This window comes from Lingula anatina, chromosome 1 (assembly GCF_051362555.1).
Source record: "Lingula anatina isolate TDL-2025a chromosome 1, LinAna3.0, whole genome shotgun sequence".
In the NCBI taxonomy this organism is placed as follows: Eukaryota; Metazoa; Brachiopoda; class Lingulata; order Lingulida; family Lingulidae; genus Lingula; species Lingula anatina.
Window position 1 is genome coordinate 63,907,259 of NC_141767.1, and position 24,024 is coordinate 63,931,282.

Consider the following 24,024-nt stretch of genomic DNA (forward strand, 5'->3'; position numbering starts at 1 on the left):
GGACCAAAGAAAAATCGAAAAAGTGAAGATGAAAGTAAGCAGTAAGGGAAACGCATCAAAAATGCCACCAAATTCAAATAATATGCAACCAAGACGTTATGAAACATCCCCCATCAGTCACCCTCACGCTGACAAAATAACGTGTATCTTAATTCTGTTCTCGGACAGCAAATGGGACGCGAAAGGTATATCGAGATAGAGTTCGGGAATGGGTCAGAGGCCGTCACATCTATTGCAATACATCCATATACCATAAGCCGCACACAGTGACTGAAAAATCACATTCGAGGGGATGATTTCATTTACATTAAGCACAATGTGATATCCCAGAGATACATAAAGCTCCTTTTCAAGTGAAGAAAATTAAAATCAGTTTATGCATGTTTATTTTTACCTTCAAATACTGTGGCATTATTTTTTTCTAATTGAACAATAATAATAGCTTCTGTGTAAGTCCAAAATAAAACTATTGTTATACATTAACAGGCACATCCAACGAGTGCAAACAGATATAAATGCTTTTGAAGCACCTTACAAATACAGCTGGACAGTATTACAAAATGATACATGCAAACAATAATGAATTACAGGAACTTGAATTTTCCAAACATATTATTCTAAAATAACCTAAAATGACGACCTCAATACGTTGTTGTTGCTGGAATAGATTCTTCAGCAACATATAAAAGCACTTGATTTTTAAAATGCTTCAAAGTACTGAGAATTTTCATTCAAAAAATATACATTTTGTCTTACAGTAAACTACCAAATGTGAGTCATGAAATGTGAAATATATAGTAACCATTTTATTCATTTTTCAAAGTTGGTCTTGAAAGATTGTTGCTAGATGTTTTGAAATACCTAAACAGGTAGGTTTGCACAAAGTCTAATAAAATATAGCTTGCTGTGATTTTCTCATCAATGCATAATAAAAAAAAAATAGAAAAAAAAGAAGTGCACCTAGATCTAGGAGATCAAATTACCCCACCATATATTGTGCCCCTCACCACTTAGAAGTACTTAAATTCTAATTATCACATCCAAATAATAACTAATCATAATATATTCCACACAGAAAAAAGTAACAAAAATTGCACTTAATTTAAAACTCAAACCAGTGACTGTTCCCACAAAATATGTATCAAGGAACAGTGTATGGTGTGCTAAGCATTGTCATTAAGGGATAAATCAAAAGGAATAAATAAAAATTCAGCCAATGTATGTTCATCAGGATGACATGAACTATACAATAATCTGCAAGCTATTTGGTACACTGGACCTAAGAGCTAAAAAAACTTATTATAGTTTAACTAAACAATGTGCTTATTTCACTCTACCTAATAATCCATTATTCACTGAAGCACCTTTATTTTGGACTAGAAAAATACTTTAGGTTTGCTGTCCAGTCTATAAATACTTATGATACAATTTGAAATGCAAATACTTTTCAAGCAGCTGTACCCATATATACGTATACATATACAATCTCAGCAAGACCTTGCATGGGGAGAGTATCTCAGTGCCTATAAGCCAAGGTTGTGACACCTGTTCAAGGCAGTGGCATTACATAATGATATATATAGAACTTGATAATGCTATACTTAATGACCTAATGTCCTGAAACAGCAGAACATAAATCCCATTAAAAAGTTCCACATATTTGGTTTGTGCTATTTATTAAGCTTCTCAAGCTACATAGTTCTCCTCTGACACTCCTCCAAAAAGATTTTGTAAATCTACCATTTAATTTACCAGGAGAGTAAGGTTAAAGAGACTGCAGAAGCTGAATGCTATCCATTTTGTCCCAAAAATACTGTGGCCAATCATGTGTCAGTAGCAGCAAAGGTGCCTTAATGTTACTACAGTTTTCTCTGTGATTGGCAACACAGTCAAAAATATGAAGAACAACATAATAATGCTTGACAAAACATGACATGGCATCCAAATGACATAAAGCTGCTCTGCATTGAAAAATAGAGTTCATCGAAGAGGCTTAAAAACAGCTAATGGGTACTGTCTCTTGGTAAACATATGGCATTGCTGGCACTATCCCATTTAAGCATAGATCCACAACATAGTGTGAATCCAGTCTCTGACAAGAAGCATTGGCACACAATGAAGCACCCACTGATGTTTATTAACAGTATGTCTGTGCCTGCCTTAATTTTACTATTTAGGTGTCACAGATATTTTTTTTACCCACATACGTATTGTTCTGGCACATTACTTGGATCTTTTTGCATTGTAATTTGCCTAACAATACAATAAACCAGGGCAAACTGTCCAGTAGCAATCTTGAACTCCAATGCCCATTCCTCTGACTGTCTCATTATACTGTGTCACCTAAGCCTAAGCTGTGTGGTTTCTGGTATTGGCACATTATGATGCAGCTCACATTGGAGCATAATCTATTTGCACATATAGTTGTCGAACACCAATCTGAAAAGATCATAAAAAAGATGCTCAACGAAAAATGTATGCATTTCACATTCTCAGTCATTTGTAACAGTAAATTTGATTAAAAAAAAAAAACATTTTTAGATTTCTATTTGTAGAAACAAAACAGAATCAAATCAAACTTATACATTTGATAAATTGCAATATGGTCACTCACCTGGGTGAAAATATTATGTGTCGAACTCAGGATATATTTTATATCAGCATTAAGAGCACACTCCACTTTGACTGTTCCTATATATACATCAGTACATAGTGTCCAGAAGTGGGGTTCTTGTAAACTGTATACTCCCTCCAGCTGACTCACCTAAATGGTAATATATAACACATTTAAACAGTCTGTGCCTTCACTTTTAAGTCTACCAGACCCACAGGGTCTAGGAATCTACTGTTGGAAAGCAAAAACAGTGACCAGTAACTGGACAAATTAAAGAAAAGTTCAATGACCCAAGAAGATACTGGCAGGAGCATATATGAGCTATGATAAACCAAGAGACACAAGGAAAAACTTGGTTTTTTAGGCATTATTTTGACTAGGCTAAAACTAAACCACAGAATTGGAAAGGTCTTTGTAAAGTAAAAATATCTAAATTCCCCCAAAACTCTCCTGACAGTACATGCACAGAACTTGTAATTAATCCATATAAAAGTTCATTGTTTTAAAACTCCTTCAAATATGAAAACTTTAGGCTTATCAATATATTAGCATATATTTGATCTTTTATGAATATATTGTTTTTTATTGCAGAAGTTAGTTTTTCACACTAGTATAAAAACCAGACTGTGCATTTATGGAGGCAGATTCATTCATTCACAACTTGTTCATATACTGGTTTCAATCCTTTGATCAGTTGCACAAAGGCATATGGTTTTTTTTCATCTAAACTGAAATATTTTAAACCACTATAGACCTATATATTTACTACATAAAAACAGACTTCAAACATATCGCAAACAAAATTCATATTTTGATCATTACTTTTTACACAGAACTTCTCACTCACATTTTAAATCTGAATGGTACATGGCAGTACAGTTCACTTACTGTATATAAAGATCTTTTAAGTATAACCCAACAGTGTTTAATGGGCACTTGGCATAATAATTGCTTTTGACATACACCTGGCATGATAAGCTGAAAAAAGGTATGAGAGCACCTAACTAGAGAATTGACAAAAGAAGACAACTTATTGCCCGTTTACTTACGTAACAAACTGAGCACACAGCACTGAACAAAACTTACTCTATGAAAGCATCCTGGTAGTTCATTTTCTATTTCTCTTGGAGTCCTCTGCATTAATATACCTACAGAGTCCCTAAGCAATGGCAAGACACTGCAAAGATAAAACTTATATTAGAACCTAGTAGAGAGAAATAAGGTTATGCATTTGCCATAGTGTCTCTCTTAAATAATTCTGTTCATCAGCTCTGTGAAAGACGAAGCATTTATCTAATTTTTGGACCTACAGTTGTTAACAGCAATCAATCCCAAATACTAGCACCCACCTGACTGAGATTAAAACAGCTATAAATATAGAGCATATAGGGTCAGCAATCATCCACCCAAAGTGTTCTATTAATAGGGAAGAAATGATGACCCCTATACTTCCCAGGGTGTCTGCCAGTATATGAAGAAATACACCTAAATATAAACATAATATTCAATTTATTAGAAAAGGCATGTTTAAATTTTTATGAAAGATAAATAAATAGCGTTACACATCTTCTATTTCATCTTAGAAACAAAAGTATAATCACGAAAGATTTTTTCATTTTTGCAAACCACATTAATATTCATATCCTACATCAATTGTATGGATAACTATTTCATACCTTGCATGATCTGTTTCTGTGAAGCATTGGGTTTAGCCACTGCATGGCTATCATGACAGTCTTGATCATTTCCTGAAAAAAGCAAAAATCTAATAAAGAAAAAATACTCCAAATGAACAAGTCTTATTAAAATCTCTTTACGCATATTTTGTTATTTTTGTGAAACAACCTACTAGTATATCAGAAAATGAACACATGCATATATCTTTTAATAAAATCAATAACAAATTGCAACAGTCTTAAAAGCATGGAATACTATAATGATATACAATAGATAGAGAGCTTGTGTTAGCTTATTGACAAAATTTATAGTTAAGCAAACCAATAGTTACCTAATCCGTGTGAATGTCCATGACCATGACTGTGCCCATGACCATGACCATGACTGTGACCATGACCATGACTTTCATTGTTGTGACTGTGGCCATGTCCTGTATCTGAGCTGCTAGAACCAAACAAGCCTACAAAAGTGACAAAAATGAAATACTTATTATGATTTGAAAGTAAAAAATACACAGGTTTGATCAATAACAAATAAAAAGAACACCTTTAACATCTATTTTCATTGATTTTAGTTAATTCAAAAACACTCATGCGGTTCTTGGATGTGATGTTGGCTATTCTAATAGAAGTCTAAAACACAAAAATTCCATCACAACTAAAATGGATAGGAAATTGCAGTCAGCTTACTGTGAGAATGCCCATGACTGTCTCCACCTCCATGAGAATGACCATGTCCACCATGTTGAAAAGCAAAGATGCCTATGATATTGACAATGAAACCTAGCACCGAGATGAGGAGAAGCCTGTCATGGTGAACGTGTGGCGGTTCAAATGCCCTCTGTAATCAGATATATGCAAACAAACTGAATCATAGGTTTTAGCCATTAGGTCAGTAGAGTATAACTTTATCATTATTATGTATAATTGCACTTGGCATTTACATGTAAAATTTCAAGTACAGCATCATCTGTATATTTCTTATTTGTCCTGAAAATATGCATTTTGTGTTTGATATCTCAATGTTACAAGCACATACCTCAACAGCTTCTGAGAATATAAAGAATGCTATAAATAGTAGAAACAGCCCATTTACAAATCCGGCCATCACTTCTGCTCTCACATAACTGAAATTAAAAAATTAAAAACACCACAATAATATGATAAATTAATACTCATTAATACTGGGCCACAAGAAGGCAATTCCAAAGCAAAATTTAATTTATATTTAAAACTGTGGAAAGTGTGCATATTAACAGCAAATTACTGACCAGCAACTTACGCCTCTGCACATTCTAAAGAGTGGTTAAGTAACAGTTCTCAAGCAAAACCACTAACTTTGTTCATTGTTCCAGTGAACACACAAACTTTACACCCTTACCCGTATGAAAATTTATCATTGGCCCTCCACTTGGATATCACAGATGCAGCCAATCCTGCTAACAGTGCCGTACAGTCAAAGAACATGTGGAATGAATCTGATATTAAACCAAGGCTGAAAAAGTTCAAATAATAATGTGTTTAGCTTTGAAAAAAAAAAACAAAAAAACAAAAACATATTATATGGAAGAAAGACCTAATGTATTTCAAGGGTAAATCATGCTCACACAAAGGTATCTAAATTAAGCTTTGAAAAAATTTATAATGTAGAAGAACAAAGCCAAAAATGTGTTTCAAAGTTAAACTATGTCCACACAATTTGAGTTACTACTTAAATGTCAAAATACTTACTATTCCTCTTTAAAAAATGTTTAAAAAACTTTTAAACATACTAGAGACAACTAATGATCATCTAAACCAAAATAAAATATCATGACAAAGTAAATGAAAATGTCTTCTTAAACTATATAATTAGAATCATATGGGTTTTCAATAATATAATAGTCTGACAAGATAATAATACACATTATTTAGTCAAAGTAGAAGCCATCCAACAGTTGAACTTAAAGCTGTGCAAATATGGATGTTCCACTGTGTGTCTGGAAACTTTTGGTTGTGCATTTTGTTCATGGTTTTACTAGTTAAAGCAATAATAACTCTTCCTTTGAGATTCAAAATTCCGCATGAAATACATTGTAAACAACGCATGGAAATATATTCTATTGTATTTTACCACTAAAACGGCCGTTATTGTAGTAAAACTAAAATCTGTGCTTGTCATCAAGGCATTCGTTGCTAATGACGTAATGGTGTCACGCGGATTCTCGCATTCATTCGAGACCAAAATAACATATGGTGCCAAACACATTAATGCAGACGCAGACGTAAGTTGCAAGTTTTTGTACAGTGCATCAGATAATGAAAAGCCCAGAATAGCACACATTGTGGATATTAATGTATTTTTAACAAAAAGACGAATATATCTCATGAATCTTATATAGTGTTGTTGTTGTCTGCTTTTCCCGCGGTTTTAAGTAGGTCAACAGTGACTATGTGATGTCAGAGAGAGCTCCGTCAGTTAAAATCTCTTAAGAGATTTTAACAAAAAACCGTACGTTTAGGAAAAAAACCCTGGATTAACTTTGAATGCAGGAATGGGGTCGTTGACCATTGGTAAGTACGGGAAAATTGCCGTTTTTTCCAGGAAAATCCAATTTTTGGCCAAAACGAAGAGTTATTATGACTTTAAGTTTATTTTCTTCCTTTTTAAAACTTTTTCAACTTTTAATTTCTGTCCTAACGGGGTTATTAAAGTTATTAGGCTGTGTAATCTGGTACAGCAACCAAACCACCAAGCCTGGTTGCGTTCACTAGCAACTGACTGAAAAATTTTATGTCAAGTCCTGCATAAGCTATAATTTTGCAAATTAAGTCTGTATACATACCTGTTGGTCCACACTCCATATAATAACTCAACAAAGGCAAAGGAGAGATTCAACAAGAGGAACATGAACAGATTCCTTGAGGTCTGGTCGGAAAGGATTAATCTGAAACATGAATTAAATACTTAAGGTTTATTATTATTATTATTATTATTATTATTATTATTATTATTATTATATGATGTGTCCTTCGGTCAGCCTTCAAGGGTTCTGGGCAGAGTATAACATGGTTCAAATTGCAACATGGCACAGTGCTATCTCTGAGAAGATATTTATGACAGGTATTGTTTAGTGTGGATTTTTTTGTCCCACAAAAGTGTGTACTAGTGTGTATATCCCAACAGCAACTGCATTATTGTGAAGATGATTTTTATCACTTTATTTCCTTTTAGTTGCATATTTTATGCAAGCATGTAAACTGCATAAAGAGAGTAAAAAAATCCAAACCTTATACTTTCATATCTCTTGTAATTAAAACAGCTTAGCTAGCCTATTGAAGATACATTCACTAATATGTTCACTAATATCAGACATGAATTCTGTGACCAACACTGACATACACAGAAAAGCCTAACGAGTATGAATGAAAAAAATCTTGCAAAAATAAAAAGAAAATATTCGAATAAACAAAATTGAACCAGTACCAAAGACATATGCATTTCCTTTCCAACACCATACGCGGGTTCGTGGTAAATTTTGCAAATGTTCACCGATTCTAAAATACCGGCTAAACGTGTCTCGACTGAAACCTGTAAAAATCAAAATTTCAAGACAGCGGTGTTCATTGCTGATTGTCGCTTTCTGTCCTACCTCAACCATCCCCCGATCTTCTCCTTTATCTTCCATCCTGGACGGTATTCTTTGTCATGTGCATGAAGAGGCAACATTTTCGTTGCCTTTAATTAATGAAAAAAGTAGGTGGGATCAACAACATATGCAGCTGAAGTTCTTCAACTGCATTGTGTCGTCGTGGACAGCTGAACTCTTCATCTGCATTTAGTTTATAATAAATATTAACTTCAAAACAATTAAATAATTATGTTTACATGGCACAGAAAATATTAAAGATATATATTTTTCTCAATATAAAAATTTTAATCAAATTAAACTCCCTAAAGTGTCATCAGTTAAGAATATAATGTCGAAACTTTAAGTTGACTGAAGAATTTTAACTCCGTGTCCTAAATATTGGCAATATAGGTCAACAATGGACGACGTGCGGTTTGTGTTTTGTTGATTTTCATCATATTCTGTCGAAATTTGGGGACAAAATGAATTGGATATCGTAAATGCACACTGTTTCTATATTTATCAGCTCACGTAGACATGCATGCTACATGCAGTGCAGCAACAGGGCGCGTATGTACGCGTTGGCAAGGTTTTCTGGCTCACACGCGTGCCCTTGCGACCCGACCAGTTACGACCTCGGATACCAATGTACCTGAGCCGGTGGATTTCAAGCCGAAGCGGGCACTCGTCCTCACTAAAATGACAAGATATGAATTTGATAAGAAAAAGTCTGGTACAAATACAGAAAAGGCTTTTAAGAAATACGTAAGAAAATTATTATGGATGTGGTGTATGTCTTTAGATTACAGTATTATTATACATGTGATTATATGTAAGCATTGATAGTGTGATACATGTAGCCATATTTGAATTTGTGGTTATCACAATGTAATTATTATCATTGATACAAGTAATAACATCGTTTTGGGATACCCTTCGATTTATTCTGTTTTATACTGCCCCATTTCCTATATTAATTTATACCTACTCTTAATCATTGCACAAAAAACGCTGTATTTACACACGTTTTACATGGCTGCCCTTAAATTATGAAATACAGCACCCTTTTTTGTTGGGAATGACCATTTCCTTTGTTTACTTGCAACTGGACTCATTTTTTCCAGTGTATTGCGCTGTATTTTGGTGTATTGCACAATTTAGGCACATAGGTTTTACATTTTTCAAAATTTTGATTCACCTTAACAAAATTCATGAGCATCTCTTGCCATCATGAGTGTCTAAATATGATCTCAAATTTGATTTTTTTTACATCTTTTGAAGTTGAAGTGACCATTGTTGTCACACACACACACACACACACACACACACACACACACACACACATTGGCATTACTGTATAACATTTTTTATAAAGTGCAAGTTATGCCTTGTATATAAGTTTTCTTTATATAGATGAGCACTGAAAAGTCTGATTTATGCATTCTAAAGATACAATTTGTCTGTTTTTATAGCTGAAAGAAAAGGGTTCTGATTATGAAGGTGTTTTAGAGCGACATAATATTCACCATGCAAAGTTAGACGATATACAGGAAACATTAAGGTAAGTGTTAAAGGAGTGAGTTTAAAGTACAAAACAGACAAAAAAGAATAACTTTGCTCTGTTTGCCTTCATTAGAACTAGCTTCTTTGATTCATTTACATATGTTATAATAAGTAATATGGTATATGAGTGTGGCTTCCACCAATTCTTAATTTTTCATTGCTAAGTACATATACATACAATTTGCAATAACATTTTGTGCTGTTGTGGAAAGAATTGAATTTTCATTTACAGGCAGAGGAACATAGAAACTAGACTCGTTGGAAGAATGGAATATTCAGAAGATGCCATTGATTGGGCAGATGTTGTTTTCTCAGCAGGTGGAGATGGTACATATCTTCTTGCTGCAAGTAAAGTGAAGTCTAGGGACAAGCCTACTATAGGATTGAATACAGATCCAATAAGGTATGTATTTACATCAAAATATATATAGTCTAAGATAAGTTGTTTCCTTTTGTTGAAAATATAGCAATATGTAACAACCATGAAACTTTCATAGGAAATGATGTTAAGATTTTTTTGGGGGGTGGGGGAGGGGGTATCCAAACAGTACATAATATTTTATTAAATTTGTAAACAAAATGTGATTAAACAAAATTGATTTATTAAATAAGAATAATGCCAGTTGCACTATATATTTCAATAGTAAAGAAAATCATGATCTGTTTGACAGGTCACTATATTGTGCTATACTGTACTTTACCATTACTGTATGCATTCATTTCTAATCTAGATCTGAAGGTTATGTACTATACCATTATTGTATGCTTTCATTTCTAATTTAGATCTGAAGGTTATTTATGCTTGCCTACAAAGTACTCAGGTGAAAGCGGCTCACATATAATCCCAGCACTTGACAGGCTTTTAGCTGGAAGATTTACGTAAGTATGAGATTGAATAGGAGTGATATTGATTGCATGCATATATATATATATATATCCACAGAGAAATGCACATTAAAATTTAGCATTAGTAACTGGAAATTAGATGGTTTATGAATGCACTACAAAATAGTACAATATGCCAAACACTGACATCAGTTTGTATTTTACAGATGGGCCTTTAGACAAAGAATAAGAGTCACTATGACAGGCAAATATGCCTGCGACCATCCAATAGAACTTCACCTCCAGGAGCTAGAACCTCCTCGCTCAGAGCTAGAGGACAGGTTTTCTGAACATGTGAAAGAACACGAGACATACCACAATTTGGCAGAGAATTCCAAAGAACTGCCACCTAGGTCACTGCCTGTGCTGGCTCTGAATGAGGTCTTTATGGGGGAATGTTTATCTGCAAGGTAAAGCTAGTGAGCACTGATGTAAATGGACTAGGCTTAAGACACCTGCTGTATCCACTGTTTTTTGTTCAGGGTGAAATCTAACATTATTTTATATCTCCGTTAACCTGAAATATTAGTAATTATTAGAATGAAAGCAGCAATTGCAATCCTTTTTACCATTTTGAAAAAAGGACTTATATATTACACCCTCTGCAGTTAGAGTATTAACATCATCATTGGCATAATTTTTACAGTTATTTTGATATTTTAATGATATTTTCCAGGGTCTCTTATTATGAAATATCTCAGGATGATTCTCATAGTTTAAAGCAAAAGAGTTCAGGGGTTACCGTGTGCACAGGCACTGGCTCAAGTTCCTGGGTGTTTAACATAAACCATATTTCTACACAAACTGTCAAGGAAATCCTAAAGATTTGTAAGTTTTAATCTTAAAGTCAGTCAATACTCAACATCTTAACAGCTCTTAAGAAAATAAACAATGATTGTCTTATATTTAATAGCACTGCACAGTCCACAGAGTGGTTTATGGTTTATGGAAATAGTTTAGTAGTGATTCTATATTTGCATTATTACAATTATATTTTACATCAAACTGATGCTTCAGATAAAGTAATGAGTAAGTGAAGATACTTTTTTTTTTGTGATACAGGTATTTAGGTGTTGTAGAATGTTGGTTTCAGTAGAAATACTTGTGAAAATGTAAATATATGTGTTAATTAGTACTGTATTAATGTACTTACAGCTGGTTCACTTTCCAATATGAACATACCCTGTGAAGACCAGCTAGCCTCCCGAGTGGCAGCTCAATTCAACAACTCCTTAATATTTGACCCCAATGACCTTAGAATGGCCTATGTGATTAGAGACCCCATTGTCAATGGTGGGTGCTTTTAAAGTCCATATAAGAAGAAAACCATTTTATGAACAGTCCCATAGATTCCCTATGGATTGTGTCATGTGGTCTTATATAGCAATTGAATTGAAGAGATTCTGTTTGTTACTCTTAAAACTATACTAAAGAAATCAAAATGGGTAGATGGGGATATTTGGCTTGGGATTGCGTTGGTTTGAATACTAGTATAAAAAATATCAATTTTATGTTTTGTCAGCATTTTTATTCCAGACTAAAGCAGCAGTTAGTGTTCATTTATTATATAATTTATTAAGAATATTTGTTATCATTTTATACACATATGATAAACATTCAAACTCTTTTAAGTTGTGTAACTTGCCCTACATTTTATGTTATCATGGAGTTTCATCTGATTTTAGGAGTATTTCATGTTCCAGTGCCCCGAGGATTTGCTAAAAAGTAAGTCGTACCCTGTGTCTGCTTATTTTCTTTTTCTCTGTCCTTTGTCTGTTTGAGTTAACCCAAAATTGCTACCTCTAGTAACCAAATATGTACTGTGTAAACAGCAGTATAAATGTCAACTTTATATAAATGCAAAATTTATGTCTAATTGTTATTGAAGACTAACATGCATTATGGATTTTTATGAATATTGAAGTTATGATTAGGATAAATAATTTTGATTTTATGAAAATGTTATATTTTTAATTGCTGTAGGGTTACAGTTCGGTCTAGAATGTGGGATGGTTGCCTTGCAATTGATGGAGGTGTCACATTCAGCTTCAATGATGGTGCTATTGCTAGTATGGAAATGTTTGAAGAAGATGCCTTGAGAACTGTATCTTTGATGAAAGATACTCGGAACTAAGTGTCCACCTTGATTGTGATGATGCTGTCCATTAGAAGGAGCATTATACTGTTTTCTAACCTGGGTAATATCCTTATTCCATGACATGTGAGGGATGTTTTGTGAAGGTATATAGGATTGCTTAGAGTCCATTTTCTATCTCTGTTACATTGCCTGTTGTAATATATACAAGACAATGTCAAAGAAATGAACTTACAGTACTGAGAGCTTTCAACTGGATGTGTTTATTTATATGAAAGATATCTTAGTAAACTGAGTAATATTTTAGATATTTTGTCACTAGAAATGGGAAATGTTAAAACTTTATTTCTCTCACCAGTGTTTCAGAGCAGGTTCAAAATTTGGTGGTTGCCTATGTGTACTTACTTGTAAAACCATTGGCCTGAATGATATGGTTTTGTTGATGTAAAATGTATTGCTTTCTGCATGTAGATTATAGTTTTTAAGTCATTTGTCAGATGCCCCTTCTATCTTGCACTAGATAGTGTAAATTTACTTGTCAAATCGGAGTTCAAATTCTAGTAAAGTAAAGCCATCATGGAGTATTAAGGTCAGAAAACAACTCATATTTAGTAATTCTTTTTTCCTTGGGTTTTAAGCAAATGATCGTGATCAGCCATTAAGTGTTTTTTTTTTTTTTTACCTTATGAAACGTCACGTAGTTAGCAGGAATGAATGTAGAAACTAACTTGCCTTTGAAATCTGATTTATTCTTGAAAACCTACCTTAAATGATATAAAGTTCACAAAGCTGGATTGCAATATTGACCTAGTCACTTGATAATGCACTAAAACAGATATATGCCTTGATATGATTTGAAAATTATTTATGATGGATTAACATGGCACCATGAAGGTCATGTTTACATTAACTCAGTTGATGTCAAACCACTGTGTTGGACATGACACACGACTAACTAAATAATGGCAGGCAGAAGAACAGAGGGATAAGATGAGCTTAAAAGCAATAACCATATGGTCTGCTTAAATTTAAAGCCTTCTTAAATAGAGCACTCTTTCTGTAGCAGTATGTATAGTGTATAGCTCTGTTACAGGGGGTGTCACTGTTTTTCCTATGTTAGCTTTCTATTGTTTGGCTAGAAGTTCTAGCTGAAGCATACACTTCTTAACAAAAAGATATAGCAGACAATGAGCAAAGCATCAGTGAGTGGAAACTAGCTAATGGTTAAGTGCCGCAGGAGCTCAGCCTATTCACAAGGCTCTCTTACAAAACAGCTGGGTTGTTAAAGCCCTTCCATCATCAAGCGATACAAACCTGAGCTGTTGGTCATTAAAAAAAAAAAACCTAATGTGGAGTGGTAAGACAGAGCGCTCCATGTGAAAAGGCCTATAATGGTAGTGAAAATATGTAAGAAGTTCACATATCGTGACTTGACTAGATAAGCACCTTTGGTTAGATTAATGATTTTCACAAAGTACTTATTGATTTATCATGGAGATCATCTGAGATAGTCCAAAAAATAGCGACCTAGCTTAGAGTTAAGCCAGATTTTACAGGATTTGGAAGATAGTTACATGGGATCAAATGATGGCAGACTAGCAAGTGCAGTGTGACAGTGAATAAAAGCTGGCAGTATATATTCACTGACATTTTTTTTTTGTTTTCTCTTCTTAAGTTCTGTTATGTTTAAGCCAGTTGCACAACAGTACAAAGTCACCGTTTTGTATGTCACTTTCATATTGCTTTCTAAGGCTCTATTCCCATAGATTTTAGATCGATCTATCCCCGCGGGGAGTCTCACTAGATTACTTTCAGATAATCCGACTTACATGTCCATCCCGCCTACTACAAGCAGTAAGGGGGTAATTAACTTTCGTGTCCGCCCGGCTGACAGCTTTTTAGCGTGAACCCCCAGGGAGTTAGGTAGATCTAAAGTAGGTCGATCTAATCTATGGAAATGGGGTGTAAGAAGGCATTCCTGGCATCTCATGCTGATTTTGGACAAGGTGACCCATGGGCTTTATAATGTTATCTAGGCTTGTATGACATAAGGCAGTGCTGTCAACCTAGTTTGAAGCTTTCTTGGACGATTTCTATAAGTTATAAGGCAAAAGTGAAGTGTGGTAATATGCATAATTTTTATGCTTTTTTGTTATTTCAATAATTTGTTAAACTAGTAGTTGAAACAACTTCATGTGGAATCCAATTGCAGCTGTTTTTTTAATGATATTTTTGGTGGTATATAATATAGTAATGAATTCTCTACAACATGAAAGCAAACATAATATATAACACAGCTGATGTCTAATGGTAATAAAATACAGCTTGTTTGTCAACTGTAAAGTGCTTACATAGTTTTCGTAATTGCGATGAAAAGAGGTTTCATAATTCAAGGCGATTTGTAAAAAAATTGAAATACTTTTATGTCAGGTTCAAAAACTTTAAAGTTCTTCATGTCATTTATTTTAAAAACTTGCACAGGTGCTTGTCACAAAAATATGGTTTATATTTTTAACATCACAAATACACGAATACGTATATTTCAGTGAGAATGGACAAACCTGAAAAATAGCCAGAAGCCAACTCTTTTAAGGAATGAACATGCCATCTGTAGATGGCTTTAATTTGGTTTTGGTAGGTCACAAAATGCTAATATAAAAAACGCTTGAGAAATAACATTTTGCCTAAAAAGACCTACAACGTGTTTTTAAAGAAATTGCTCTACTTTATCTTTTTCGAATATGTCGATATATACCAATTTCTACAAGAAAGTCGATCAACTCAGCAGCTGTCATTAGCGTGCTGCCAAGCACTAAACCTAGTGCGCCACCTATATCAGAGAAAAGTGCTAGACCTGAATAAGCAACTTGTTGCTCTATTACATGAAAACTAAGCTGTTTAAAATTAACAGACAGTGTTGCATGATTGTATTCAAAATAGTCCAGTGAGTAAAATGGATATTTTTCAGCAATTAAGCCTTCGATGAAGGCAACCGATGTTTTTGCATGAGAAATTGTATATTCATATTGTCTCTCTGTACACGGAGCTGGACAAGCGCAGTCCGTCAATTGAAATGCTGTCCTCATTATATTGATCATCTCACAGGAGCCGTAGTACTCTGGTGTACACACTGGGACACCTGGGACATCTGGAAGATACAGCAATCGACATCCACAACGGCTGATGGTAGCATTCAATCTGAAAAATAAACAGTGAAAATGAAATTTCGATTTAAACCGTTAAACCAACTGACATACGTCATTTTGATCAAAGGAGGTGAAACATCAAAATTGTTCAATTGAAAGTAAATCTTATGTTTTGACTAAATATACTTAACTCATCATAATTAGAGTGGCATAAGCCAAATTCAGAGTATTATACTCATTCACAGAAATAAATGCTTTGCTGTGCCGGGGAAATATAATATGCAGCTAGGGCCTACTCCTTTACCATAATGAATGTATACACAATAAAGTACTTACAGACACTCAGACCTGCAGTTTGTGACGGAATACAGTGGATAATATGCGAGCTTTTTATCTGAACATCTCCCGTACGGTTCTGGTAAGTTATGTACCTAAAATCCGACAATCATATAGAGGACTTAATGGTACGTAGCTGGAAGACCTAGTAGGGGCATGCACTTTACATATGTCTCTTTAAATAGATGATGGAGATAAATTTTGCGTACACTGTGTCTGTTTCAGAACTTTTCATATTGAGCATTACAATTTATAAACGTGATACATTGCTTTTTTGGAGTAACATAACTAAAAGAGTCAAATAAATTTGTCAAATGCACGTACTGTGGGGCGCATACTATGTAATTGTTTAAAGACAGGGAAAAAATAACTCTGAAACGGGGCTGGTAGGCCGAAACGTTCGAAACAGGACGAGGTAATCTCCCACGCGTGCTGAGGGCGTTCTGACCACTCCCATAAGAACAGTGTATTAGAGGCTTAGAAACGAGACAATTCATTGGAATATATGTAAACTTTCTACCTCTATCAACGAGATTGCCACGGAAGTCACTTCTCCCGGTGCCACATGAAACCCATTAGCCATGTGTGGGGTGTCTATAGGCTGGTGAAGCAGAACCTGAGACACAAATATGAAAATGACAGTTGTCAAACGTTAGCACTGCATGCTTACTTGTCGCTAACTTATTGAATGTCGCTTTCTTGAGGAAAGTGGTATTTATTTAAAGATACACGACGTACACAAAGATCGTTGTCCCTTCGCAACGCCCGATCATGAATTATTTCGTATAAGGCCAGTTTTGGGCTAAAATAAAAGACATAAATCAAAACAATTTCGTTAATCAAAGAAACACTTATTCAAACTGACATATAATATACTGGTCTTCACGTCTTCAGCTTTTGCATTTCCAATTTCTTTATCGATAAGAAAGTAGGGCTTGTCCGCTAAGCAAGCATATATGAAATTTTGAAAATTAAAGTATCTAAGAAGCACGCGTGCATCGAAATTCTGGGTTCTATTTCTTTGAAGACTTCTGTATTTGTACGTTTCAAGGTAGCATAGAACTCCTACCGTAAACCCTGCTTTGCGTGTCCTGGCAAGGTACTTATCCTGCTCTGTATATAGTATAAGTCTTAGGCCATAGTCTTCGCCAGGGAATGTGGCATGCAAATTTCCACCTTAGAACAGGTAATAAAAACATGTTAAACGGTGAGAGTTCCTGTAAAATATTTTGACATTAAGTGCTGTATTATTCAACTCCATGCGACATTATGGAGTTAATAAATTCAAAAATAAAAACTTATTCTTCCAAAGATGCGTCCTTATTCCCCATATGAAAGTGTGTTGGGGGAAGGGGTTTGGACTGCTTTTATGTTCAAAGAGGCTTTCCCCTGGATCCAACCTTAACTCTTTCAAAAGTAACGTTTAACAAAGGACAACAACCTCTTAGTATCCACTAACTATTGAATTGACAAAAAGGTGTAATCAGATTTCTTAAAGACTAAAAATTTCTTAAATATTTCTTAAAGATTAAAAATAACTTACCATCGTTGAACGTATAACACAATCCCATGTCAGTTATTCTCCTGGTAAAATTGGCAGAGGAACACTCTGTGTATTTCCAATCACAAGCCTAGAAAGACAAAGGAACTTCATCAACATAATCAGTAGGAAATGCAAACACAGTGGAAATAGTATAATAATAATAATAATAATAATAATAATAATAATAAGGTCACTGTTACTTTAAGTAAAGACATCTTGTATTACAATAAGCTTGACTATTCAATTAAGGTGCTATGTGCTAGTATTTTTAATCTCATTTTACCCAGGGCAAATCAAAGTTCTTGTCCAGCTGATGGCCATGCGTCATGAAGAATTCTGTCAAGTTGTACCCACTGCCATTAACGACGGCAGACGCAGATGATGATAATGAGAGCCCAAAATCAAGAGTCCCGCTGCTATTCAAACTTTCCTTCCGGAACCAGTTATTATTACAAATTGTTACCGCTGGGAACATCAGACTATTCTCATATGTGACTTCCATGTTGACAGAAACGGGGTTGGTATAGTAATAAGATATGCGATGATACAAATGATAAATCAGAAATGCAAAACCAGCGAGCACGAATGCGAGCCACAGAAATCTTCTAAACAAGCTGAACTTTTTATTAGCAATTTGTTTCACTCCGAGCACGCTGATGTCGTTGGCAAATGCAGTGAACCTTTCAGCGAGAGATTCGTTTTCGTCTTCCACAATACCATCTAGTGGAAATACTTTACGTAGCATGGTGTGTTTAGATTAACAAGCTCAAAAACCGACACTTTTCCTCACTGAAGTCTTTCAACTGACTAGTTCTAATTTTATGTTATGTTTCATAAAGCTACTTGGTGACGTTTGCGCCCAATAAAACCTTTCTATGCACCAGTGGGTGTATCAGAAATTCCTGTAACATTCTGAGGATGCCTCCTTTATAGCCAACAGCTTATATCTATTGGGGGGGGGGGGACTCAGGAGTTGGTTACGTGTAACTGAAATACTGATTATGCTCAGGCAGATCACCATGGGCAGATTTAAATGACACGAATATTTCATCAGCGCCATTCCTGTTTGTTCAGGCGTATCACAGCCATTAAGGCTTTTCCTAGCAGGAAAAGAGTTCTCTTTTCTAAAATCTTCAGTTCAAAAGCCTGGCCATTGTGGTTCCAATAACCGTCACTTTCTGACCTCTTGAGAACCATGCAACAAACACATATCTAACTCTTTCATAATCGGAGCTTATTGATCCCATGGATACTTTTTCAAAAATAATCAGATATGTATCAGGGCCCAATATAATAATTAATACTTGCCAGATATGTATTATAATTAGCAATAGACCGAAGCACGTGGCAGAACACGAGGTAGTGCATTATGAGAAAAGTCATTATTAACCATGAGAGTTCACCATTAGACTTTTTCTCTCCCATTAGATATTGAGGGTTGTCATTTCACGATACTTCAGAATTACTCAACCAAAGACAAAGACAACGCACAACCTTATTCTTTCATGGCTTCCATTCATCGATTGCACACCTTCAATGGGTGTCTTGAATTAATTTTCACTTTCAGCCTGCTCACAGAGGAATTTAACAATACTAGAGGTATTTAAAGTAACTAAAATATTTTAAACGAAACATTGAGTAGATTGTTCATGTGTAGCCTAGAACGACCCTGTTAATGGGAGTATCAACAATACGAAGTGAAAATGTGAATGAGTTATGAAATTGTTTTCCCACGTTAAATTACCTAAGACAAAATCGAATCCAATTTTGACAAGTCGTCGTCAAATGTTTTTTCTGGGTAAGCATGACAAATACAGGGATGTTTAAACTGACGTCAGATGGTCATTGACTGCTTTCATGTTGATACTTGTCGCCAGTGTCACTTTGAAGGCTGAATTACCCTGATCACGCGAATCGCTAAAATGGCCATAATGGCTAGCGTTAAACTGAGAACAGTCAATGCTTTCCCTGGACGAGCGATATCCGTGTAAACATCAATTTGTTTGATATATCAAGTAAGACATATACATCCAATGCTCTGCTTATCACAAATGGAAATGACTTGCTTTACAGATATAGCGTATTGAAATGGTGGTCGATCTGAAATTAAGAAACACGTTTCCTTATCAGAAGTGTCAAACGATCCAATAACTTATCGTAGTCACGTTTTATAACCATCTTTGTAAACCATTGCTTCATCAAAATATCTAGGTTTTTTTATGAACGTTTACTTTTTGCGAAAAACCTCTCATCATACGAAACCCTCTTTGCAAGTATAATTTGTATGGGCTGCTAGGTAAATAAAATGCAATTGCATTAACGCGTCTTTAACCAAAAATACTGGGTAATAAGAAAACAAAACTCAAGGTTCATTTCACAGTTCAACAGAACAAAAAATTACTTATCATGAAAAAAATCTCCCTATAATATGAGATGAACTTTGCCAAAATGTTCGATTCACAACTTCATAAGTTTGATTCCTAAGTTCATTAGTTTTGGTTCATACGTTTAGAAGACATAAAGGCATTAAAAGAGCTTGTAACCTACATTGTACATATTATATTGTAAAATGGATAAAATGCGCATAAATTTCAAATTAATATTTCCCATGATTATATATCTACGAATATTTACTTTAAAGAACTACATTAAATTGCCTTTGACATTTTTTCGGTACACCACTGTAAAGTTCAATACAAAAAGTGATAATGTAAAACGCAGTGTTGAAACTAAGCGTTTTAAAGATCCCTGGGTATGCCGGACCCTCTATCCAGATGAAAACCACTTAATGCAATATACCACTTAATTTGATATAGCATTTACAATAATAATTGCGCATCACTCCAAATCATTTTGGACACATATATTCATTTTGAACAAGTTATGTCCTCACTCAAAAAGAAATTTTATCAGGCTAATCACTCCCAGATAACATTCTAGGAAAGGTGTGGTTGGTAGTCATGGGATATTTCTGAATGCGTATAAAAGACCATACTTCAAGAGTTTACAAAACATATTCTTGGTGGAGGGCTAGACAAATAGGCCTATGTCACGTTGAGGAAATAATGAGAGCAGTATGCAGTGGAAGTGTACAAAAGTCGGTAAATTAACTTTATTTTAAATAGAATAGAATAGAATAGAAAGGTTTTCAAATAAACTCCTCAACGCTTAATTCCAGTGTTGCGTTTTTTGGACTACGAACTCCACAAATACCTCTACATTATTTTTGTTACTAATTCAAAGCTTTTCTTTCAAGGGTTTTTTCTTTCTGGCTGATATATGAGCATATTCCAAAAAACTGGAAATAACATGCCTTCCCTTCTCAAAACGTATGCCAATGTACTACATTCTAAAATCCCAGAAACGTACTAGAGTTAAAAACGTGGTCTGCCACGTGTAGTTACATCATGTTTGTCCTTGCTGTAATATTTTAAGTTGCAATGAGCTTAAATGGGGCCCAATACATGTATAACATAATTGTTCTACTGGTATGTCTTTATGATCAATTAAGTGTAGACTTTTGGCTTATGGACCACCAAGCGATCAAACTTCCTGGAAAAGAGCACGCGTCCATAACCGTGAAAACGTGATCATTATCTGAAAATCAAAACCTTCCAAGTGTGATGTAAGATATCCATGGCTGCTTTCCTCCAAAGTGTTGCCCATAAAAGCTCACGGCATCGTAGAAATGTGTAGAACTGGTGTAACTGTCGACGCAGACGTAACTACGACATTCATTGGCTAAACTTGCTAAAATGCAGAGAAAGGTGCATCCTTTAGATGACATTATACACGACGACACCGAAACACTTGCTGAAACTCTCACTAGTTTTGCTAATAATGTCAGCGTGCTTGGAGTTCGGCAAATTGCCAATGAAAAACTCGGCTTGTTCAGGAGAACTATGTGGTTGACATTTGTTATCACTGGGTTAACATTTCTAATTTATCATCTGTACCATCGCATAGCTTATTTCTATTCCAACCCCGTTACTGTCAACATGGAAGTCAAATATAAGGATAGTCTGATGTTCCCAGCGGTTACAGTCTGTAATAATAACTGGCTGCGGAAAGGAGTATTAAATGATAGCGGGGTCCTAGACTTTGGTCTTTCATTATCGTCATTCGATTATCCCGTCGTGAATAGCAGCTCTTATAACTTGACAGAATTCTTCATGACGTATGGCCATCAAATGGACAGGGTGTTTGATCTACCCTGGGTAAGGTAGATTACTTTCTATCCAAAACGTAACATAAATGCAGAGTCGATTGAATACCTGTAGTTGCCATACGCTGAATAAGCTTTAGATTTTATAGAGATGTCATTTTTAACTTGACATTTATTGTTGTGGCTGTTGATGTCACTGATTATATTTTATCTCTTCTAGAATTGCGATTGGAAATTAACCGATTGCACATCAGCAAATTTCACCAAAAGAATCACCGACATGGGAATGTGCTTCACATTTAATCACGGTGAGATACATGTATCTTATTTGCTACAGTTGTAATACTAATTTACGATTTTCTTACACAACTTTACTCTTTCGCATATTTTCATATCATAGAAACTATCATTGTATTCTAAATGTTGGTTTTCAAATCGAAATGAAGGCGGTGCATAGAAATTAATAATAACAATGCATCCTGAATGCATTATATATGATACAGGATTTTACTCTTGTTTTTAAATGTTAATATATAATGAATTATTGAAAGAAAAATTATAGTTTTTATGCATTGGCATTTGTCTTTAGGTGGAGATTTGCGTTCTACGTTTCCCGGGGAAGACTATGGTTTACGACTTGGGCTATTTGCAGAACAAGACCAATACCTTCCAGCGACTAGCAAAGCTGGTTTTACAGTAGGTTATATATATATATATATATATATATATATATATATATATATATATATATTATAAACAAATCTGCGTGTTTGATCTTTATCTTAATTGCCCCAGTAGCAAATAAATGTCAACGAGTATCCTTGATCGATTCAAAAAAATAAACATTACGTGTCACCTTATATTTCAATAACTGTGTACCAATACGTGCGTGCGCGCCTCATTGCGTATGCATGTGTCATTGTGCACGTGTATGAGAGAGAGAAAGAGAGAGAGAGAGAGAATCCACCACTTTTGTTGTATTTGTCGGCTCATTTCTCTTCAACAGGTTCTTCTTCACCAGCCGACAGACGTTCCACGCATGGCAAACGGGTTTCAGGTTACAACTGGAGAATCACTCATTGTTGCTATCTCAATGACAGAGGTAATGTTATAATTTTCCAACAAGCATAATGGAATATGATTTAAAATTTAAGAAACCGTTGGCAATTAGGGAGTTCTGAAGAGCAGTTTCTTCCCATTCAATCTACTATCAATATATTAATTCCTTCAAAACTTTCGTTTAAGGTGCATAATTTGCCAGAACCATATGGAGGATGTACAAGTAAAAAACTTGCTTACTATCCCATATATTCCGCTACGAATTGTAGATCTGAATGTCTGTAAGTATGTTACCAGCAGTCGTTCTATTTATCTTTTCGTTCATTCAATTATTATTATTATTAATGATAATAATAATATTATCTTTGGAGCAAAAGTTCTGTTTGAGTTTCAGCATGCCATTCAGTTATGATTTTCAAACTCGAAGGGACAATTTTTCTAATGGATGAATGGGATGATTGGATGACTTTGACACTTAAGTTTTGTTGTCGAAAACAGTCGTTTAAATATTTAGCACCAATAAATCGCCTCTAAGTCTCCAAGCGTTATGGCGGTTTGGATGAAGTACCAATAAGTAATTTAAAAAACGTAATTTTTCAGATTGAATGCTACCATCAGCCGTTGTGGGTGTCGATTGCTGTATCTTCCAGATGTCCCAGGTGTCCCAGTGTGTACACCAGAGTACTACGGCTCCTGTGAGATGATCAATATAATGAGGACAGCATTTCAGTTGACGGACTGCGCTTGTCCAGCTCCGTGTACTGAAAGAAAATATGAATATACAATTTCTCATGCAAAAACTTCCCATGCTTACATCGAAGATATACTCACGAAAGTACCAAACTCACGCCTATTCCCGGAAAACTATTTACAAGACAATTTTGCAACTGTATCGATCAATTTTAATGATCTTAGTTTTCAGATAATCGAGCAACAGGTTGCTTATTCGGGTCTCGCACTTTTCTCTGATATAGGTGGAGCGCTAGGTTTAGTGCTTGGTAGCACGCTAATGACAGCTGCTGAGTTGATAGATTTTCTGGTAGAAATTGGCATATATCGACATATTCTGAAAAGATAAATCATAGCAATTTCTCTGAAAACAGTACGTTTTGTTTCTTCTTATGCAAAATGGAAAGACAAATTAAAGAGTGTATATATGTAGACATGAGGTCTTTTTCTCTACCCTGACATTAGTACAGTACCGAAAAGAATGGAAAAGCTTGGTGTGAGGAGAGTCAGCACATTTTTCATGATTTAATACCACAGAATTAAGAGAGAGAGAGAGAGAATAGCGATTTTTATTGTCAACGATGATAACTTTAACGACTAAT

At 34.8% G+C, this 24,024-nt stretch overlaps 4 protein-coding genes across 5 annotated transcripts; 2 read left to right on the forward strand and 2 right to left on the reverse strand.

Moving 5' to 3' along the window:
- Positions 1 to 369: 369 nt before the first annotated feature.
- LOC106151222 (zinc transporter 7) lies at positions 370 to 8,114 on the reverse strand. The gene is made up of 11 exons (XM_013524351.2): positions 7,923 to 8,114; positions 7,116 to 7,217; positions 5,672 to 5,785; positions 5,330 to 5,417; positions 4,981 to 5,131; positions 4,623 to 4,751; positions 4,291 to 4,362; positions 3,964 to 4,099; positions 3,701 to 3,791; positions 2,615 to 2,764; positions 370 to 2,439 (listed from the first exon to the last, which is right to left on the reverse strand). Exons 1-11 carry the CDS (start codon positions 7,997 to 7,999, stop codon positions 2,392 to 2,394), a joined length of 1,158 nt encoding a protein of 385 aa, XP_013379805.1. The 5' UTR covers positions 8,000 to 8,114; the 3' UTR covers positions 370 to 2,391.
- Positions 8,115 to 8,290: 176 nt separating this feature from the next.
- LOC106151221 (NAD kinase 2, mitochondrial) lies at positions 8,291 to 14,790 on the forward strand. The gene is made up of 9 exons (XM_013524350.2): positions 8,291 to 8,666; positions 9,374 to 9,462; positions 9,697 to 9,867; positions 10,248 to 10,343; positions 10,517 to 10,759; positions 11,026 to 11,177; positions 11,505 to 11,642; positions 12,035 to 12,074; positions 12,333 to 14,790. Exons 1-9 carry the CDS (start codon positions 8,439 to 8,441, stop codon positions 12,481 to 12,483), a joined length of 1,308 nt encoding a protein of 435 aa, XP_013379804.1. The 5' UTR covers positions 8,291 to 8,438; the 3' UTR covers positions 12,484 to 14,790.
- On the reverse strand, positions 14,646 to 17,737 carry LOC106151179 (acid-sensing ion channel 2). Its single transcript, XM_013524285.2, has 5 exons — positions 17,470 to 17,737; positions 16,996 to 17,102; positions 16,447 to 16,542; positions 15,927 to 16,021; positions 14,646 to 15,642 (listed from the first exon to the last, which is right to left on the reverse strand). Exons 1-5 carry the CDS (start codon positions 17,495 to 17,497, stop codon positions 15,171 to 15,173), a joined length of 798 nt encoding a protein of 265 aa, XP_013379739.2. The 5' UTR covers positions 17,498 to 17,737; the 3' UTR covers positions 14,646 to 15,170.
- On the forward strand, positions 15,636 to 23,856 carry LOC106151178 (acid-sensing ion channel 2-like). Of its 2 annotated transcripts, none has more exons than XM_087000831.1 (6): positions 15,636 to 16,008; positions 21,855 to 21,942; positions 22,224 to 22,330; positions 22,641 to 22,736; positions 22,880 to 22,974; positions 23,294 to 23,856. In XM_087000831.1, the coding sequence occupies exons 1-6, from the start codon at positions 15,970 to 15,972 to the stop codon at positions 23,769 to 23,771; spliced, it is 903 nt and encodes a 300-aa protein (XP_086856957.1). In that variant the 5' UTR covers positions 15,636 to 15,969; the 3' UTR covers positions 23,772 to 23,856. The 2 variants fall into 2 exon arrangements, with proteins under 2 accessions (XP_086856957.1, XP_023931210.2); XM_024075442.2 differs by lacking the exon at positions 15,636 to 16,008 and adding an exon at positions 18,366 to 21,686.
- The last annotated feature ends 168 nt before the right edge of the window (positions 23,857 to 24,024 follow it).

Bases quoted from the DNA above. Each gene is read 5' to 3' on its own strand.
- LOC106151178 (XM_024075442.2), top strand. From the start codon at position 21,225: ATGCAGAGAAAGGTGCATCCTTTAGATGACATTATACACGACGACACC. The intron at 22,331-22,640 runs GTAGGTTATATA...TCTCTTCAACAG, and splicing joins CTAGCAAAGCTGGTTTTACA to GTTCTTCTTCACCAGCCGAC. The intron at 22,737-22,879 runs GTAATGTTATAA...CTTTCGTTTAAG, and splicing joins TTGCTATCTCAATGACAGAG to GTGCATAATTTGCCAGAACC.
- LOC106151222 (XM_013524351.2), bottom strand. From the start codon at position 7,999: ATGTTGCCTCTTCATGCACATGACAAAGAATACCGTCCAGGATGGAAG. The intron at 7,218-7,922 runs GTAGGACAGAAA...TTCATGTTTCAG, and splicing joins AAGATCGGGGGATGGTTGAG to ATTAATCCTTTCCGACCAGA. The intron at 5,418-5,671 runs GTAAGGGTGTAA...TTTTAATTTCAG, and splicing joins AATGATAAATTTTCATACGG to TTATGTGAGAGCAGAAGTGA.
- LOC106151179 (XM_013524285.2), bottom strand. From the start codon at position 17,497: ATGGGATTGTGTTATACGTTCAACGATG. The intron at 17,103-17,469 runs GTAAGTTATTTT...ACCTGTTCTAAG, and splicing joins GTGTTATACGTTCAACGATG to GTGGAAATTTGCATGCCACA. The intron at 16,543-16,995 runs GTAGGAGTTCTA...TTTGTGTCTCAG, and splicing joins CACGCAAAGCAGGGTTTACG to GTTCTGCTTCACCAGCCTAT.
- LOC106151221 (XM_013524350.2), top strand. From the start codon at position 8,439: ATGCATGCTACATGCAGTGCAGCAACAGGGCGCGTATGTACGCGTTGG. The intron at 11,178-11,504 runs GTAAGTTTTAAT...ATGTACTTACAG, and splicing joins CAAGGAAATCCTAAAGATTT to CTGGTTCACTTTCCAATATG. The intron at 11,643-12,034 runs GTGGGTGCTTTT...ATCTGATTTTAG, and splicing joins TAGAGACCCCATTGTCAATG to GAGTATTTCATGTTCCAGTG.